We start from the raw sequence: 18882 nt of genomic DNA on the forward strand, positions 1-18882 counted from the left end.
AATTTAACTTTAATGGGAGTTTCTTCCGTTTCCCAGGATAAATGTTACCTCCTCCTTCCCCTGATCAAGGTCTTAAAGCCTGAGATCAGTTTTCTAAATTTGCTCACATAGCCATCCAGAAAAGAACAATGGTATCCCTTGATGCTCTCCTCTTTCTTCTTCATGAAAATATTTTATTCTCATTTGGAGCAAACTGAATCTTCCTTTCATATAGTTATTACTGAAAGTGTGTCACTTATGAATTATGCCTTGAGGTTGTATTCTTAGATGTTCTAAATTAATCCAAGATGTGCTCTTATCCACATGTCAATCCCCCCCCCCCCCCCCAAACCAGGAACTTGAAATTTCATCAGGTCCTTCCAGCCCCCTCTATAAGCACCCTGCCTTGTTTGTAGCTTACGTTTTCATTCCTTGGGATTGTAGTCATAGTCTTAGCAGTCTCTTTTCTATGAAGAAATAGTTGGAATGAATTCAGACTTTTTTTTTTTTAAACTCTGAAATTGAACTCTTGGTGCAACTCACAAGCAATTGCTCTGTACGAATGCTTCTTCTGAAATACCAAAACCTTATAAAAACCTTCCCAGAACAAGTGTTCCTCCTTGCCATTTGGAAGGAGGGGAGAGATCATATAAATAGAACTATCTCCTCCTAATAGAGCTTCTTCCTTTTGAATGTCTGTGCCACTTAATTAATGGTTTGTGGCCTAATAGCATAAATATTCTTGCATTATTCCCTGAGGGTAATTATCTTTTTTTTTTTTTTTTCTTTTTTCTTCCCTTTTAAACAGGAGCAACTTCATATATGGCTCATACTTAAGTAAAGAAGAAATCGCTTTCTCTGACCCCACTCCTGATGGAAAACTCTTTGCAACGCAGTACTGTGGCACCGGCCAGTTCCTGGTATACAACTTCCTCAATGGACAGCACCAGACTTAACTGCTCCTGAAGGAATTCCATTTTTATGGGGAGACTTCTGCCAAAACGTACTGAGTGGGTGCAGACCTTCAGCAGAAGCCAGGGCCGTTTTTATTACAGTGAACTCAGGACTGGTAACAACCAAAAGGTTGTACTATTTTATTAAAATTGTAAACAATGCAGTAATAGGCTAACTTGGTTTTTTTAAAAGAAAGATATTTTATTAACTTTTACAAAAGTTTGATTGTATTTTATCTAGTTAGTCATGTTTACATGCAGCAGAAAATTGTTCATAGTGGACTGTAAACTAATGCAAAGACTCTAGTCTCACTGATGAGTACGTGCTGAAGTTCTTAATGTGGTGATATACCAGTGCTTCTTGGTACTGTAACGCTGAGCTCCTGCCACCAGTTCCAGCAGCTGGGTGAAGCCATTACCAGTTCCTTGCTTGACAGAGTTCAAGGCTATGCTCAATTGCATCGAGGCAAAAGGCGTTACGCTGCAGTCGCCGTGGGTAATGACCCTCGCAGACTGTACGGCGGCTTCTGGGGTGCATTCCGTGCGCTACTAAGTGTAAGGGAGCCTGCTAGGTGTCAGCAGCGTCAGAAACTAGTTCTACCCCGTCCCCCTCTGCCCCGGATTAGTTGTAGAGTAAAAGGTGGAATGAAAACCCTGAGGCCTGGTGTACTCGTCATTTTTCTTCAAGTACTGTACTGAGTATATACCTTTGTTAGTGGACTTCACTTTGATACTTGTCACTCCTTCATAAATCTCTCCTCTTTTAAAGGGTTTGTATGTTGAAAAACTGCTGTGGCCTTTCTTGATCTGTACATAATGTAGATAGATTAAAAATAAAATACTTGATCGCTTTTTTAAAGTTACTCCGTATTGATACCAAGTGTGAATGAATCTTAGTGTATTTCGTACTTTTGCATGTGAAGTATGACCTTAGTGGCTAATGGCAGCGTGTGCTTTGAAGCAGTCTCTGGAGAACACAGTCGCTGCATTTGTCCCTGCTTGGGGTCGGAATTCCCTGTGTGACAGTGCATTTGCGTCGCACCCCAAGGCTCCAGATTCCCCCATAGCTCCGGATCAATACCATCCTGATACAGGGTTTACACAGTAAGGTGAGGTGAATGCCTTCAGCCTTGAATAATAGCTTAAAACCCTAATATGAGATGGGAAAGACTTAAATTTAAACTTACGGTTTGTTTTAATTTTGGAACTTATGTGCAGTTAGAATACACTTGTTTGTATTGTGCTGACCTTACACTGTATTGTGCTGTCCAGAGCTAAAGCAAAGAACTCGCACCACCTCTGAAACATTACTCAGAGTACTTAAAACTGAAGTCGCTGAACGGTGGTGAATACTGGCCTGTAGAGGCTGTTGTTTTCAAGCTGTGACTTGTAATTTTCAAGGGGATTGTGAGCAGGCTGTAAAGGGCTTTGTCACAAAAGTGGTGCGGCTTCACCGAAAATCTGAAGGCGATCCTCTCTGGTGGGCTCGGAAAGCAAGAAGTGCCGAGGTACTGCTGCTGCTCGCACGTTCTTGCCTGAGCAGGACTGAAATGTGGCCAGACCAAGCCTGTTTTTCAACTGCTTCTACTTAAGGGGGCTAAAGGTTGGTATTGGCAGCTTGTGTACCTCCTCCCTCTTGACTGTTTGAAACAGAGCGACTCTCCCAGATCAGAAGTACCCAGTTTGAAAGATCTCCAATGCTGGCAGCACTCCACGTTATCTCTTTCTAAAACCAACGAGCGGGATTCACGTTAGCGGTATGAGGTGGGTTTCTCCAGGACCAGCACTGTCATGTGTGAAGAGAGAAAGAGTGTCCTGTGCGAAGCACCAGTTAAGAGAGGCAGTCTTAAATGGTAACTTAATATATTCAAATTTAATGAAAGCACATTATAGACATACCATAGCCACAACTTCAGACAGTTTCAGTTCATAAACAATAACATGAGGTAGACTGACTAGTGAAGCTAAATTCACCGAGTTTTTGGTTAAGAAAACTTTACACTAGGAAAGCAACACTTTTCACCCTCTTCCAAAAGTCACAAAAAGCAATTACATAAGTTAAGCAAAAAGCATCTGCATATGATTCTTTAAATCTTAGTTTACATTCAGATTTAACCTGTGAATAGACAAGAACATCTACAGGTAAAATAAAACGCTGGCCAATTTAATACATTCATAAGAATGGCCTTGATGGTGAGGCTTAAAACCAAAATGGAACAGCAAGAAGGTGGTGGCGAAGAACAGTCTCCTTCCCAGGAATTCCCAGGCAGCCAGTTAGGGCATTCAGTGGGACGGGCCTACACCTTTGAGCGGCTTTAGTATGCTCGGGCCAGAGTGTTACTGGAACTCCTTGCTTACGCACGGGAGGGAGTTAAGGAAATGGGTTTACTAGTATTTGGTAAAGGCAGGCAAATACGCTGACTTTCTGACTGCATTCTCAACCTCCAGGACAAGTCCGCACTGCTTCACCACAGGACTAACGCCTCATAGTAGTCTCAGCACCTGGAATTTTAAGAACTTAGTGCAAACATCAAATACACAAACAAAAAGGAAACCATTTTTGAACACGTAATACCTGAAACTTCTACACCATGCTAAGACTCAGGGTTGGCCTTAAGCCCTTCTGGCAAAACCAGAACTACTGGAATACATTCAGGTGTGCATCAAAAGCTTCAAGAAGCATCTTTTACATCCCTACTTCTTCCACGTGTTAAGATAGATAAGGCAGGTTGTGTCTGAAGGAAAATAAAAAGTACACTTACAGAAATGTGTTGTTCAGCTGAAATGTGCTAAATTTACAGCATCAGACTTAAGCTACATTAACATGGACATATGCAAACCATTTTCCTTTAGCCTCTGGCAAATATATTACCTTTTTTTCATCTGTAAACATCTCTTTTCACAAGATAAAAAAAGTTGCTTAATTAACACTATGCGTTAAAAAAAGAAATGCAGCTTTGGCAGGTCCTTCTCCAATGAGCTGCAGGTCAAGTATAAAGATGTGGTAATTTCATTGCTTTTTGGGGAGTAAATTGGTATTCCTGAATCGCTTTTAAGAACACGCTGCATTTTTCTGTTTAATAAAAGGGGTCACGATGTGCAGGATTATTATTTTTTTGTATGGAAACCTCAGTGGGGTAAACTCGTGCTAACTGCACAAGTAGAACAGAGTACCGCTACGATTTAACCCTGACAACCAAAAGCTACTGCACCGAGTTCATTCAGGAACAACTTAACAAGGATCAGGAATATGCTTTTAAGTAGAACAATGTGCGACTACCGCTACAACCGGTATTTACAGAGGTTAAACTAAAGGGCTGACAGTGTTCGGTGACGCATTCAAAGATCTTTGCTTCTGGACAGAGTCTCTCCTGAGCAGTCCCAGCTCCCTGGGACTTCTCCCCTGCTCCCCCCTGGAGCTATTGTAAAATACCTTCTGTTTCACACATTGTTTTTCTCTCAAATCCAGCTCGGGCAGCGTTGCCATCCGGCACACTTTTTGGTATGTTGGTTCACATACGGGTATGACTTGGCAGACCTAATCTCAGCTCTGCAGCCAACTGGAGTTGAGTGAAAAGGACATCGAGAGTAAGTTGCATTCGGCCCACTGCAAAGGCATCGGCCGTACAGGGGGACTCGTTTCCATCCGCGAAGGAGGACAGACCACCGGTTTTCAGAACTCTGATGGCAGTGAGAAACTGCAGGTGTTTTGCTGGCAAGTTATTCTGCCCTCTGAGGAGAGAGCATCTACGAGAAGCCTTTTGCTTTGTCCCTGGAGTCGAGGAGGAGGTACCTAATGGGGTGAAATAACGGTGCTAGGAGAACCTGGGTGCACAGTGCCTGCCACGCCTTTGCTGATTTGTTCAGGTTTAAGTCGTAAACTTTGAACACCTGTGGAAATTTTGCCAAAGACAGTTTCAATACATATACAATTACAAATTTTAAACTAACACTGCACAGAGAACAAGACTATTCCTTTTAATACAAATATCTACGTTATATTGTAGTTTCAAACCCCTGAGTATTCCTGTACCACAGTACAGAGCTGAAGAGACACGGTGGGCTCTCCTCCACATATCTTCAATAAATTCCACATGCTGGGTTGTGTTTTATGTAACACATTCAAGCTAGCAGCTGCCGAGAGCAGCTTCTGCCCCTAGCTCAGCTGAATATAAAAAGAATTCTTCTTCAACCAAATTATGTCCTCTCCCTGGATCCTACAGCTTGGTTGGCTGTGTGATTAGTGTCGGCGGTTGTGACTGATGTGAGAATAACTGGAATCCAGGATCCTTTAGCTCATAACTGATGTGGTAATTTTATCCCTAGGAATAAAGCCTACTTCAGAATTGTGGGGAATCCTTTAGAGCAGTCTAGATAAATATTGGTTGCACTTTGCTCCACAGTGATTGTACTTTAAAAAAGTTCTTTTTTTTCTTTATTAGCGGTGTCTTAGCAAAGCTTATATATGGCGTCCAGTAAGAAAATAGAGTGGTTTGTCGTCACTACTGTTAGCAGTTTGAAACTCATCCCGAAGTCGGAACTGCCACTCATCCTCCAACTCCAACCGGACTATTGTCTGCCGTAACGAGCTTCTGTCTTGACATATGACACACAGGGTGGCACCTTCAATTGAAAAGCACATTAGATTCTCAGGCTACAATAACAACTCTAGTTCCTTCACTCATTTTCCGAAGACATTTTAAAGAAATCTCTGCTGCTAGGTAGGAAAAAGGAAGTATTAGAAGGGTCTGTCAACAACTGGCCAGCCTAGTTTGCAGGAAGGCATGAATAGGGAGAAGCAAGCGTGGTGTGGGGTCTGCTCTGTATCACAGGATGTTGCTGCCTGACTAGTGTTAGTACCATCAACCGTAGCAGAGAGAACGTTAACTTGAGTCTGAGATCCTTAAACCACTACTGATAATTATGATGCCAAAAGAATAAAGCCTACTTTTTTTTTGTTTCATGGGACATTTGGGTTTGTACAAGGTCAATGATGAAACTCATCAGTCAGTCCCACAACTGACTCCCGAGAAAGTCTGCTATAACTTCCCTTACTACCTTCCCTAACTACCAAGCTCCTCTTGGTTAAGCACTGTAAGAGGAATAAGCCAAATCTCTAATTTCTCTGGCAACAAACTTGCAAGCTTCCTTCCACCTGGTGTTACCAGACTGCGCAGTCGTTTAACGAGCAGGAGAGTTGGACACCTCCAGGGCTTCCTCTATTCTGTGCTGGAGCCTGCACACCTGACACATGGAAAGTTCAGGGTCAGATCCCTCCTCTGCCTGATTCGAGCAGGGGAAGGCCCTTCCTATCAGGTGTCCACTGCCCATTTTTGTGAAGAAACCGCCCCTTGCCCAAGAAACAACAAAGTGGCTCCTCTGGCTGCATGCAGTCAGCTCTGGGGGCTTGGCGATAGCAGCACAATCCCCACCGCGGCTGCCACACGGCTGCGCCTTCCTGCACTGCCCCTGCGCTGGGGGGCCCAATGGGGTGCAGGAGCAAACTCCCAAATGCGGTTCTTGGGACTGGCTCAGGGTGACCCCCGCTGCCCCCCCCAGCCGTGCACCAACCTCACTCGGCACGAGAGGGAAACGGCTCAGCCATGCCACCACAAATGCACGGGAGTTCTGTAGCACACTTTAGCATTACTGAATACCTATACCAATTTCCTATTTGTTAGTATTAAGACAAAAAGATGAAGAAAGATTTTGACGAGGTTTATAAAGTTCTGGTGGGAGCAGACCCCATCGTCCTCCAGCTAAGAGCTGCCCCAATCTACAGTACTGAATATTTATTGCCGTTATAGACAGATTACTAGAGCAGAATTTCTCATCTTCATCAGTAACACCTATGCTCTAAACTCTCAAGTTGCTGACTGCATGATTCACTGACTGATTTCCATGTATCCTTGTTTTTCTGCACCTATTTCCATTTGCTGTCACTTTAAAATAATTTAATGAATCTAATTTACCAAAGCTTAGCAAAGGTTCAATTACTTGCACTTATTACCAACAGGAACAGAAGTTTTATACACTCCCAAAAGAAACACTCCATCTATTTCTTTTGAAAACAATGGCAGCACTAACTGTGAAAATAATGGAGCTGTTTAATGAAGCTGGTTATTCTTCTACCTTTCCCTTTTCCTCCCTGCTGTTACTCGGCAGGAAAGCAGCCAGGATGCCCAGCAGAGCAATGAGATTACCTTTCAGAAACCTGAAACGCTTGAGGAGGTCTGCACCAACGAAGGAGTCACAGAGATAGAGCAGAAGTCCGCTGAAGAACACCCCTTCACAGTTGACATTGACTGAGTGCGGGCGGGAACTAATATAGCATATCGCCACCTGAAACAGAAGGGGAAAAGAAAGGAAGCACTTCCGTGTTAGAAAATGCCTAAGGAAGGCTGTAAGTGGAATGGAATATAACGTAGTGATAACAGGTGAGTCAGCTGGTGCTGGTAAAAATACAATCCAACAAGAATGCAGTATTGAGCAAACTTCCCCTAGGAAATACCACAACGGGACAAACTTCTAGATTCAGATTTGGTCACCAAGTCTGCAATTCATAATTTCAGGACTCTCCATAATTCAGTTTCATTTTCTGCTTCTCTGTGAATTACCTGCTTATAATGACTGTTAAGATTATTTAGGTTGTTCTAATAACAATACATTTGCCAAACAGAGCAAGCGATTCGATGAGTACTGAAACTGCTGAAGCTCGAGCTCCTCTGCACTGGCGGATGTCTTCTCTTGCTGACCGCAAGCATCAACTAAGCAGTTCCCAGCACTGGGGCTCTCCTGTGTTTTAGTGCCATGGTCAAAGGATTTCTTCTCCATTTTGCCACTGACCTCCATAAAATTTGTCAGAACAAACCCCTTGTTAGACTTTCACCCTGCTTCAGACCCAGTTTAAACTGACCAATGGGTTCAAAAATTCTGATCTCCCTCCCTACAGAGATCTAAGACATACTTGCAAAAACCTAGTTTCCGTAGAAACCCAGGTTCATAGAAAGAAAAGCATCTAAAAGGAGAGCTGCATTACAAAGGATGAGCTTTGTCCATCAGTGAAGCAAGCCACCAGACAAGGGTCGTATCAGAAACTCTCTCAGCCAAAACAAGTTTGTTGCAGGGACAAATCAAACACAGATAATAAAAAGCTGTATGATAGGAGAGTGATCTAAAAATTTTGTGGATAGTTTTTCTACAGACTATTCAGCACACCAAGTTCTGTCAAGAATGGCATCGCTTTCGGGTTTTTGCTTCACATGAAATATTATTTCAGACAGACACGCCCAATTCCTTTGCAAATCACATCAAGCCATCACAGACCTCTGGTCTCTACCTCTGGTCTCTACCCACGCCAGCCAGGTAGGAGGCTTTACCACCAGCTCTTCCAGTGGAGTTGGTCCTTTAGTTCCAACAGCGGAGTCTCACTGTTGGAGACCAAAGTCTTCAAACGCTACCCTTGATGCTGAGGGTTCATAAAAGAAAGGGTTTCAACACAAGAAAGATGTTGACGTCAGGGTTTGCATTTACTTGTCCCCCTTATCCCTGCAAATATTTTGTACCTCAAGCCCCATGTTCAGGTAGCAGTCAATGGCCAATACCGGGTTCTTGAAGTTATGAATGGCCTTCGGGAAGAGTTTGTACGTCGCATGTTGAAGGAATTTCTCCAGAAGGAACTGAGATGGGGCTGCCAACAATGTATGCTCACTGTCAGGTGCGCAGACGTACTGAAGAGGCATTATTGGTGCCAGGCTGTCCGAAACCTGCAATGAAACCAAGGGGAGCCCCTTTTAACCCGCTTATTCAGTGTATCTTCTCTGCAGGGGTTCCTCTAGCTGGGGAAGGGATCACTAGGACAGGGCAGGAAGAGAAAGCAGAGAGAAAGCTGGGGGAAAGAATCAAAAATCCCCACTCGATTTTGACATAGCACTGCAGCACAGAAATAAATGAATTACTTGTTCTGCGGTTGCTAAGTACTTCTGTGGGTATCTGCTTGCCTAAAGAAGGGACATAAAAGAGGGAGTTCAAACTGTCGCAACGCCCTTCATCCTGCCTTACTCCTGGACAGCATAGGAAATGACATCCTCCTTGTGTGGAGTCATCCACAGAAAACGTTTTCTATGGAGTTTCTCATAGGCCAGTCCATCACTACAGATTCCACCGCAGCCACAAGAAAAGGAAAATTCAGAAAATGACCTCTCAAAATACTCAAATCCAGGGTTTAGTCAGTTAAATCCGAAATACAGAGGTGATTTTTTTAAAAGAGGGATGGTGTGGGATGTGTTTAAAACCACCAGGAACACAAATGATAAGATTCCTAGATTAAAACCAACTCTTTGAAATATACCTCCATTTAAAGCTGGCACAGGTGTAACATACTCTGTATAAAATATTCGGTATCCCCACACCATTTTTGTAAATACTTGGATTTCCCGGGTGGATTGCAGAAGGTTGCAGTTTTCAGTGCCTTTCCTCAGGGCTCTTTTTGTCAGCAAGTGCAAGGACTGAAAGTCATCACAAACCGGCAAACACTGGAAACTAGTGGCTGTGTTAAAATTATTAAAACTAGTCCAGTACAACTTGCCTGCTTTTGATCAGAGTTTATGTCTGCAAATTCTTCCTCCGTCAGAGATACCAGTGAACAGCTAGACCAAACTCTTCCCAATCCCAGTCCATCTTCTAATAGATTAGGAGGATTATTGTTAATAATTTATAATTAGCAAAATATTTATTATTTTCTATTTCTGATGTGGCAGCCCTACCACAGAGTAGGCCACAAATGTCAAATAAGCACTAAATAAATCTAAAGGGCTAGAGAATTCATTATTTCTAGGGGAAATAGGTCCTGATTTTACCCTTTACATATGACGGAGCATACATCCACACTCACCATGATTTTTGGTTTAACGACAAAGTCCTTTTGTCCTCCGACCTGAATATGCTTCTTCATGACACTGAAGTTGTTGAAGCGGCAGATGAGCAGGCCGCTGCTGTTGGTCCGCAGATTAAAATCTACATCTTCACAGAAATACCTGGACATTAAACACAAGATCACTAGACCAGCCGTGTGGCTGCTGTGCATAAGCAACCATTCACACACCCGCTGCTGAAATGCACCAGGACGGGCTCAGCAGAGATTTTTGGAGACCATCTGATATGGTGCCTATACAAATTCTCTACACGGCTCTGAAGACTCATTCCTTCAATGTGCTCCTGGTGTAGGAAAGCAACTCCTGGTCATCTTAAAACCAAACAAATCTTCACTTTTCAGTGCGTCTGTATGTTTCTTCCCCATACCACGTCGGGTTAGCCCTCTCATCTGCATCATGTAATGGCATCAATCAATTCTTCCCCACCCTTTCCTTTTTTTCTTCTTTTTAGTTATTTTTTTATATATATTTTAGAACTGAGAGAAGCTCTGCAGTGACCAACCTCCATTTCTGAACAAGCCAGTGCTATACGACATATTTTTTGATGAACTGGAATCAGGGGATAAATGTGGCTTTGACAAATATCTGGCTAGGGGAGACAAAGCAGCTGAGAAGTTAACATTTATCCTGCGCTATTTACGATGTAATTGCTCACTTCTGTGGCCTGAGTCCCATCTCATGATTCAACCAGCCAGAGAATGTGAAATCAAGAGCTCTGGAAGCCACACCAGACCCCAGCTTGCACTGACAGGCTACAATTCCTCACTCGAATACACGGGATCCCTGAAAACAGCAGCAGGAGACCAGGGTGAGATGCCCCAGGGCCAGCCTGTGGCTAGCAGAAACAGGGTTTATTCTAAACTCATCTGGCCAGGGAGGGGGGGAATTGGATATTGCTTCAGTCTGTGATGAAAACTAGAGGTAAAGCCCCATGATAACAGTGCCTTATTGCAAATGCTTTAGGATGGAGTTGGGTGAGGAGAAGGGGGAAAAAAGGAAGGAAATAGTGGAAAGTTATTTATTCATCTGTTTTTACTGCAAACCCAAGTGGCAATAGGGAGGATAGATTATTCTGAAGGAAATACAAGGAATCCCTCCTCCCTCCTCATAGCATTTGACATAGCAATGGCTCAGCCATTAACTATACTCTTGTTCTTAGTCATGCAAGAGGCTCCTGCCTCTTACAGAGGCACTCTGGAAGCTCCACACTCTTCCTGTCACTGAAGTAATTTTCGATTCTTTCTTTTATTTTTGGTCTCGCGGTTACTTGTTTTTCCTGAAGTTTCTTCTTTCCCCCCTGCCTTTTCAGTTCTCTGTAGCCTTCCCTTGCCTTGCAGTCTGTCTCTCCCAGCTCTTTTGGCTGACGGTAAGTTTATTTTGATGCCTTATTCATTCGGATGCAATATATATCACTCTGTGTTTTACTTTTGTGATTGTGTGCTCGTTACCTCAGACAGGATCTTTCTATTTATCTCGACAGCATTTAGAAATATGGTGACAAGATTCTTATCATGCCAGCATATTATTTTACCACATACATATATTGCCTACCTGTTTAGATCATATTGCACATTCTGGGTCAGGTCTATGTTGAGCAGTATAAAATCACGCACATGGCACCTGGAGAATGGAGCCTTTGCTTTCCTGGCATTCAGCTTGCTGTTCCATTTCTGAACACCCAGTATTGCATAATGAACAATTTTGGGGGTGGCTTCAATGTGTTGGAGGACGCTCTTCAGAGACACATTCTTGCTGGAACCCCCAGGCTCCAGGGACTGGCTGCAAAACGTGATCATACACAACACACAAACATGGCTTATTATTTTTATATAACATACACTGCATATATATATATATACACGCATATATGTGTATACACAGGACCAAGAAATTCCATTAACAATTGAGAGTGTTTACTCTAGATACTGTAAAAATATATAAATAAATGCAAACTGTTTAAACAAGAGCCAACTAATCTTATCCCATCGATGTAGTAATTATAAGAAAATGGGGCTTTCAGCAGAATAAGGTCTTACACAGCAATGTAGAAAGGGAAAAGGAATCGCCTTATGCACCGTTTCTGGAAGGCCATTTTCTCCGTAATGGACAGCATAAACGCTGAGAAGAGCAAGAGCTTACTGCCTTCTAGAAAGCTAAAGTTCCCAAAATACACCGTTTTCATTGAGAAACATAAATTGAATCAAAACAAATCAGGGAAGTAACATATTGAGAAATCACTCAAATAGTCACTAAAAGCAAGAGTAGCTTTAGGCAAAGAACAAGCACAAGCAGAGGTTTATTGATGGTACTGACTGTGGGACACGGATGTAAGGGTAGAACCAGGTGGAATTGTTCAACAGTAGGAGGTTGGATTCTGGTGGTCAACAAGACAAATCTACAGCCTTCCTACTGCTCTGAGTGAAAGAGCTGATTTTCTGCATTTTAGACAATATAGCTGAATAATAATTGAGAGAATAATGACCTCTGTGAGGCCCTTTGGACGGGCAGCCTGGTGTTATTACATCAAAGCCACTACTGAAAGCTGCTTTTGCTTAGCAATATTTTGCGTACGTTACCAGCAGCTCCAGCTGCCAACTTTTCCAGTTGTCTGATCTTTCATACCCTGTCAGATGCTAGAGATGAGCCTAAGTCGCAGGTGTGCTGCTGTCTGGGCTGGATCAGTGCAGGCACCCCAGTGCTGGGTGGTTACTTACCTCGACTGTTCGTGGACGCTGTGCATGTTCCACAAGACACAGGAGTCATCCATGACCACGATGAATGGCCACACACACTGGCGCTTGACTCCCAGTTCCTCCAAGCGGTTTCGTTCCAGTTCTAGATTGTGGTAGGAAAGTTCCTTAATAAGAAACCTGGCAGCACCTGAGAAAATACCATAAAGAAGACATACAGAGATCTTTATTAGACTTTATCACTCTCTCTTCCCAGACAAAGGCTACATGAACATCTGCAGTCATTACCCTTTATGAACTTAGTGCTCATAACATCTTAGTTTAACAGGAAATCAATATGTTCCTTTTTCAGTGTGAGTAAATCTAAAAGGCAGATACCAAGAAGACTGGACCTTTTAAGAGACTCTGCAGAACATGATTTTGTGGGCATTAATAAAGTAACTTGAACCAGGAAGGGGCTGAGATTCTAAAACTGAAGCTACTTAAAACTTCCTGCAGGAAAAAAACTCAGCATCCATGAAAATGACGTCCAAAGTTCAAGCCCCCAGTGTTCAGCTGCAGTTAACATTTAGCTTCAGCTAACTAAAAAATTGCAGTTTGAAAAATCATGTGTAAAATGTCTAGAATGAACATTCACACAGCAGGGCTGAGTAAAATGAGTGAATATGGCCTATAAAACATCAGATTTTAAATTGAGAAGGCAGTGATCAATACAAACATATATTCCATGTCCATAACAGCAGTTCTTAGACATCATTGTGTTTTGCACAGATATTGCTGCTATTATCACAGCATGAATGTGAGGAGCTGCTGCAATGTTTCCTTCAACACCATGATCCCTATTGTCCAACATGGATTTTGATATCTTCACAGCAATGCATTGATGGTGTTTCTTACCAACGCCAGCATTGTTGAACATGCCTGGCAGGACAAGCATGATGTGGTTGGGCCAGTATTTACGGTAGAGCGGCATTTCATACTCCTTGACTACAAGGAGGTGAAGGTGGCTGGTGCCTTCCATGGCATGGTAGAGGTTCAAGAGGCCATGTTCATGACGTCCACTCGATGGAGTGAAGATAGGACTCTTCACTGCATTCAAATTCTGCTGGCACAGGAGATATTTTGGCAACATTAGGGAAAAAGCAGGTTATTCCTGATATGGATTTTTATTTATACTGGATTTTAAGATCATTGATCATTGCAACACATATGAACTGGACACTAGGAATGCAAAAAGGGATGATTGTCCTTAAAAACTCCAGTTCTGAGGACAGTCAGGCAAGAATTATGCAAAGGACTTTAAAACAAAAACAAAACAGAAAAAAATCCCCAGCCAACCACCACTGATTTGCAAATGTATGTCAAGTTGACTGCATTCAGCGTATGTAGTCAGCAGACAGATAAGAGCAGCACACGCACCTTATCAGAAACGAGTGGGAGACGCATGCTTTCTAGATGTTTTCCCTGCTTGCTGAAGACAAAATGGTTCTCTTTGGACTTGGGGATTATAAAATGCAGTTGAACCTCTTCTCCTAGCATCGAGGATGAAAACGTGAATGCATGCAGAGTGGAGTCAGATATCTGTATACAACGAAAAAAGTGGAAGAAAGATTTACAAGCAGGTAACCCATAAGGAGTATATGGCAACCTGCTCTTGCAGTCACAATACTGGAAGGCACCAGAGAAGAACATTCAAAATATTCTCTTTCAGTAACTGAAGTTAACTCTATTGTATTCTCATTTTCCTCTACCATAAACCACATTACTTAGGCATGTAACTTGCCTTGCTATTAAAACAATCGGCTTTCTGTACCAGTAATGATCTTTGGCCCAGCTGGACTCTCCTGAAGTCCATTTGAGCTAGAAATTATTTATCAATATTTATAAGGAGAAGTGAAAAATATATATACTAGGAAACAAACTGTCCAAATAAATTTTCCCAAAAGATTCAAAGAGCAGTGTAGCAATGTGGGTGCGCCTCCACAGCAGAACGCACTGCCATTCAGACACCTCAGTAGCATCATGGCTGCATTAGTATGGTATTTTTCCTGTGGCAATAGTCTTCTAAGCAGCTAGGTAACCAAGGCAGACCACGCCATTAACAAGGCTATGAAGAATTTGGGTGAGCTTAAGTTTGCACAGCGCTTCACTGAACTGTGTAAGCGTATACAAAGTGCCTACATATCTGATAAGATTTCATCCCACAGAAGCATCTGTCTTACTACAAGGTCAAATCATTTACTCTTAGCAGTTATCTTTCTATAATCTTTACTACAGAATTGAAATAATTAGCCTAAGTAAAGATGAAAAACGAAAGGGCCTTTATTTAGGTTCTGTTAAAGCACTGAAGAATCTATCTCCCTTCATAATGCCTGGTATCCAATGACTCCCCTTTGGATGTGTAATTTCCCTTGAGTTCAATTATCATAATTCTATATACACAACTCACACTTGCACATACAAGTAGGTATTCATATTTTTTACTAGTCATTATGTTTGACCGCATGCACAAAGAAGAGTGAAGGGAACAACAGATGTCCTTTGGGAGGATTTGCTTCCTCCCAAACGTACTTAATGAAGCATGAGGTTTAAATCAGACCTGCTGGTGCTGCTCCGAGGTAACTGACATTGTACATTGTCAGTGTATCTATGCTGTGTTAGGTTAATAGCAAGCTGTTGGAAAAGGTTAGCAAGCCAGGAAAGAATGATTTGAGATAAGAAACCTCCAAGTAAACTATTGGTGGTGGTTCAGAAATAATGTCTGAGCTATTAACCAGGAATAATTTACCTGACAGTCTCCTGCGAGCATAACTCTTTGTTTTAGAGATCAAAAGTTTTTAACTAAACAGTTAAAAATTATCATATTTGTCTAGTGACTCATAAGCTACTGCCGAGAAGCATGCACAGTTACATACAAAGGGAGGAAGAAGTAGGCCTTCCAGTCTCCCATCACAGGTGTGGATGGCTGGCATTTAGGTAAGGGATGCATCTCTCTTAATTTTACAGTCCTCTCCTATGAGATATTGCAAACCCTCTGGGCAGGCTGAATAATGCTTTGGCTTGAGACAACTAGTCACAATAGTCACCCTTTGTCAGAGGCAGCTGGAGAGAAGAACTGCTCATGCAGAACGCAGCAGACACAGTTGATGCTCCAGGGTCTGTAGCTCAATATCTCCCCTGAGAATGGAAGAATTAAACAATTCCATCTCAGGGAAGGTGAAAGCATGACTCCTGAGACCAGAGCGGTACGCCTGGAGAGACCACAGAAAAATCAAGGATGCAGTCGACCCTTGGACCTTCACACCAACCTGTGCGGCAGGATTAATGTCCATATACTGATGGCACTGCTCACAGTGATGGAACGTATTGTAAGCTGCGTATTTAGTCAACATCATGGACACAGTCTCCCTTTTCTTAGGTTCCTCTGATTTCATTTCTTTGCTTGTTTCTGTGGACAAAGAAAACAGAAATTTTATGAATGTTAAAAACAAAGACTGTGATCCCAGTAACAATTGTAAAGAACATACAAATTGTTTTGATTCATTTTATTTTGGAGATTAAAGGCTCTTGTGAACTCATGTGTTCTATCAAACCAATAAAACCTGATTCTTTGTAGGAAAGTATCCCTAAAAACTCTACTTACCTTGTTTCACTCTTGACAGTTGTTCCGTGTATACGGGACTTATAGTTCTGTATTTGGGGTCATGTACATTCAGGTCAAAAGACATTTTGCTGAAGATCTCAATATCTGGCCAGTGGTCATTGCTAGACTGAGTAATTTCACTGTTTTCTGTATGACCTGCAACAACACACTTCAAGTAAGCAGTATCAGATACCCAATGAAAGGTGTTTTCGTGATGTTTGCTGATTTACAGTTCCACAGGAACTCACACAGGTGCACACACACAAAAAGAGACCTCTTTGAATGTCATAAATATTACCAAAATTGAAATTATTATCCACACAAAGCCATTTCAAAGAAATGGCAATTCCTTGGAAATTGTATACAAGCAATGGAGCCTCATAGGTATCTTTCTGCTCTGCTCCTCATCAAGCTGCGGAGGTATAATTCACTCTGGTTTATGCAGAAAATGCTCAAATGAACAGTCCTATCTGTGCAGAAGATACAGGTGGAGTCTCAAGCCTCTCTGTGGTTCCATCTTTAGCACACAAAGTGAGGAGCATTGTGTAAACGAGAAGCAAAACTATCCAAAGGCAGAAGGATGAAAGCAAGGAGAAAGAGGCTGTATAAATTTATAGTAGCTGATGGTACATGATAAAGGCAGTAAAAGAGACACTCCTGTTACAGAATGGGATGTGGCCAGCAACGATCAACTGGAACTTCTTTGCTTTGATCCAGAATAGGAAAGTCTAAGGTAGAAAATTCAGTGTAAGTAATGGGAACATTAGAAAGCACTGGCCAAAGACAACAACCTTGGACTGCAGCTTGAACATGAGTCGATTCAGTTTAAAATGAGATGGAAGAACACACAAAAGTAGGTGTGTAACTGAGGATACTGATTTCAGAAAAGCAAACTCAGATGAAACGAAGGCTGGGTCTACACACAAGCACATGCCCACCCTACCCAGACTGACCCAACAGGATGTGAGCCAGCAGCAGTTTAGAGGCCATTTACCTCCCTGGCACCGCGTCACGCTCAAATTAACAAACACCACCGGTCAGCTGAGGTATAGTAGTTTGTCCATACAGGCAAATCCTGAGAGAGCCGGCTCTGTAAGTCAGCTGGCCTGAGAAAACCAGGGACTTCCCTATGAATGAGACTTGGACTTCTTGGAATCGCAGTTGCCAAACAACCAGTAACCAGCATACCAAGCAAAACAAAAACACAAGGAGGAAGGGGCTTCAGAGGGACTACGTCAAAAAGGACACTAAGAATGAACAAAGTCCATGAGGACTGGAAAAAGCTCAACAGCAAATGAAGTTTTGTCAACAAGTGTGAGATAAAATAAGCTTTGCCAAATGTCAAGCTGAGGTAGACCTCAGAAAAGTGCATGAAAACAAATAATAATTTTCTTTGCTATATTGCCTCAACCATATAATTTTTTTTAATTTTGTTTTTACTTTGATGATTATGTTTTCAAGGGAATAAAAGTTTTACTGTAAGCCAAGATGGAAACAAAAATCTAAAAGCTTGATACACACTCAAAACAGAGAGAAAGAATAACCTCCATGGCAGTTTTCTGAAAGAAGAGGTATGTGAAATCAGGCAGGAGCCTGATTTCAATACAAGAATAGTGCATATTATCCCCATTTAAGAGGAGATACAGTAATCTATGGAGCTCTGGGCTCATTACTTTGACTTTGGTAATATTCAAAACTTGGGGAGGGTGAAGGAAATAATTAAAGATGTTGAAGTAAATGAAAAATGTAATAAAATGCAACATGGGTTCACCAAAGAAATCCTGTGTTACTTTCATTATACAGCTATGATATATCTATTTCTCTAAACAAAGGAAATGAAACACATCTTATCCTTCTGGACTTAAGTAAAGTATTTGATATGATACTACACAACAAATTATTAATACAGCTGAAGAAAATGGAGACAGTGAATGGTCTGTAAATTGAACAAGTTGATTAAACAGAAGATGGCAGCACGTAACATCGTAAGCATTAAGACAGATGGAGATTACCAGTGAAGTTAAAAGATCAGTGGAGGGGCATACTCTTTAATATTTTCACTAATGTCACCAACTCAAAAGAAACATTGGCTTAAGTGTGCTGGTGGCACACTGTGCTGGTTTTGCTGGGAGAGAGTTAATTTTCTTCATAATAGCTAGTATGGGGCTATGTTCTGGATTTGTGCTGGAAACAGTGTTGATAATACAGAAATGTTTTTGTTACTGCTGAGCAGTGCTTACACAGGGTCAAGGCCTTTTCTGCTCCTCACCCCACCCCACCAGCGAGTAGGCTGGGGGGGCACAAGAAGCTGGGAGGGGACACAGCTGGGACAGCTGACCCCAACTGCCCAAAGGGACATTCCGTACCGTATGACGCCGTGCTCAGCATATAAAGCTGGGGAAGAAGAAGGAAGGGGGGACATTTGGAGTGATGGCGTTTTGTCCTCCCAAGTCACCGTTACATGTGATGGAGCCCTGCTTTCCTGGAGATGGCTGAACACCTGCCTGCCCATGGGAAGCAGTGAATGAATTCCTTGTTTTGCTCTGCTTGCATGCACGGCTTTTGCTTTCCCTATTAAACTGTCTTTATCTCAACCCACGAGTTTTCTCACTTTTACCCTTCCGATTCTCTCCCCCATCCCAGCGGGGGGGAGCGAGCAGCTGTGTGGGACTTAGTTGCCAGCT

The 18882-nt window shown here is 42.3% G+C and overlaps 2 protein-coding genes across 9 annotated transcripts in view; one reads left to right on the top strand and one right to left on the bottom strand.

Moving 5' to 3' along the window:
* The window catches only part of ESCO1 (establishment of sister chromatid cohesion N-acetyltransferase 1), a 35325-nt gene extending 33536 nt beyond the window's left edge, over positions 1 to 1789 (top strand). For both annotated transcript variants that reach the window (XM_072852657.1, XM_072852656.1), the window contains one exon: positions 788 to 1789. In XM_072852657.1, the coding sequence (XP_072708758.1) occupies positions 788 to 935 (148 nt within the window). In that variant the 3' untranslated portion in view covers positions 936 to 1789. The remainder of the gene's footprint in view (positions 1 to 787) is intronic.
* Positions 1790 to 2187: 398 nt separating this feature from the next.
* GREB1L (GREB1 like retinoic acid receptor coactivator) overlaps positions 2188 to 18882 on the bottom strand; it is a 144951-nt gene continuing 128256 nt past the window's right edge. For 4 of the 7 annotated variants that reach the window (XM_072852653.1, XM_072852650.1, XM_072852654.1 and 1 more), the window contains 10 exons: positions 16199 to 16354; positions 15864 to 16003; positions 13975 to 14136; positions 13453 to 13657; positions 12580 to 12745; positions 11417 to 11644; positions 9826 to 9967; positions 8498 to 8698; positions 7136 to 7274; positions 2189 to 5555 (listed from right to left, as the gene is read on the bottom strand). In XM_072852653.1, coding sequence (XP_072708754.1) covers positions 5392 to 5555; positions 7136 to 7274; positions 8498 to 8698; positions 9826 to 9967; positions 11417 to 11644; positions 12580 to 12745; positions 13453 to 13657; positions 13975 to 14136; positions 15864 to 16003; positions 16199 to 16354 — 1703 coding nt within the window. In that variant the 3' untranslated portion in view covers positions 2189 to 5391. Of the gene's footprint in view, positions 5556 to 7135; positions 7275 to 8497; positions 8699 to 9825; positions 9968 to 11416; positions 11645 to 12579; positions 12746 to 13452; positions 13658 to 13974; positions 14137 to 15863; positions 16004 to 16198; positions 16355 to 18882 lie in introns of all 7 variants that reach the window. The other 3 variants (XM_072852649.1, XM_072852648.1, XM_072852655.1) reach the window with 2 other exon arrangements.

The sequence above is a fragment of the Ciconia boyciana genome, chromosome 2, assembly GCF_034638445.1.
Source record: "Ciconia boyciana chromosome 2, ASM3463844v1, whole genome shotgun sequence".
Classification (NCBI taxonomy): domain Eukaryota; kingdom Metazoa; phylum Chordata; class Aves; order Ciconiiformes; family Ciconiidae; genus Ciconia; species Ciconia boyciana.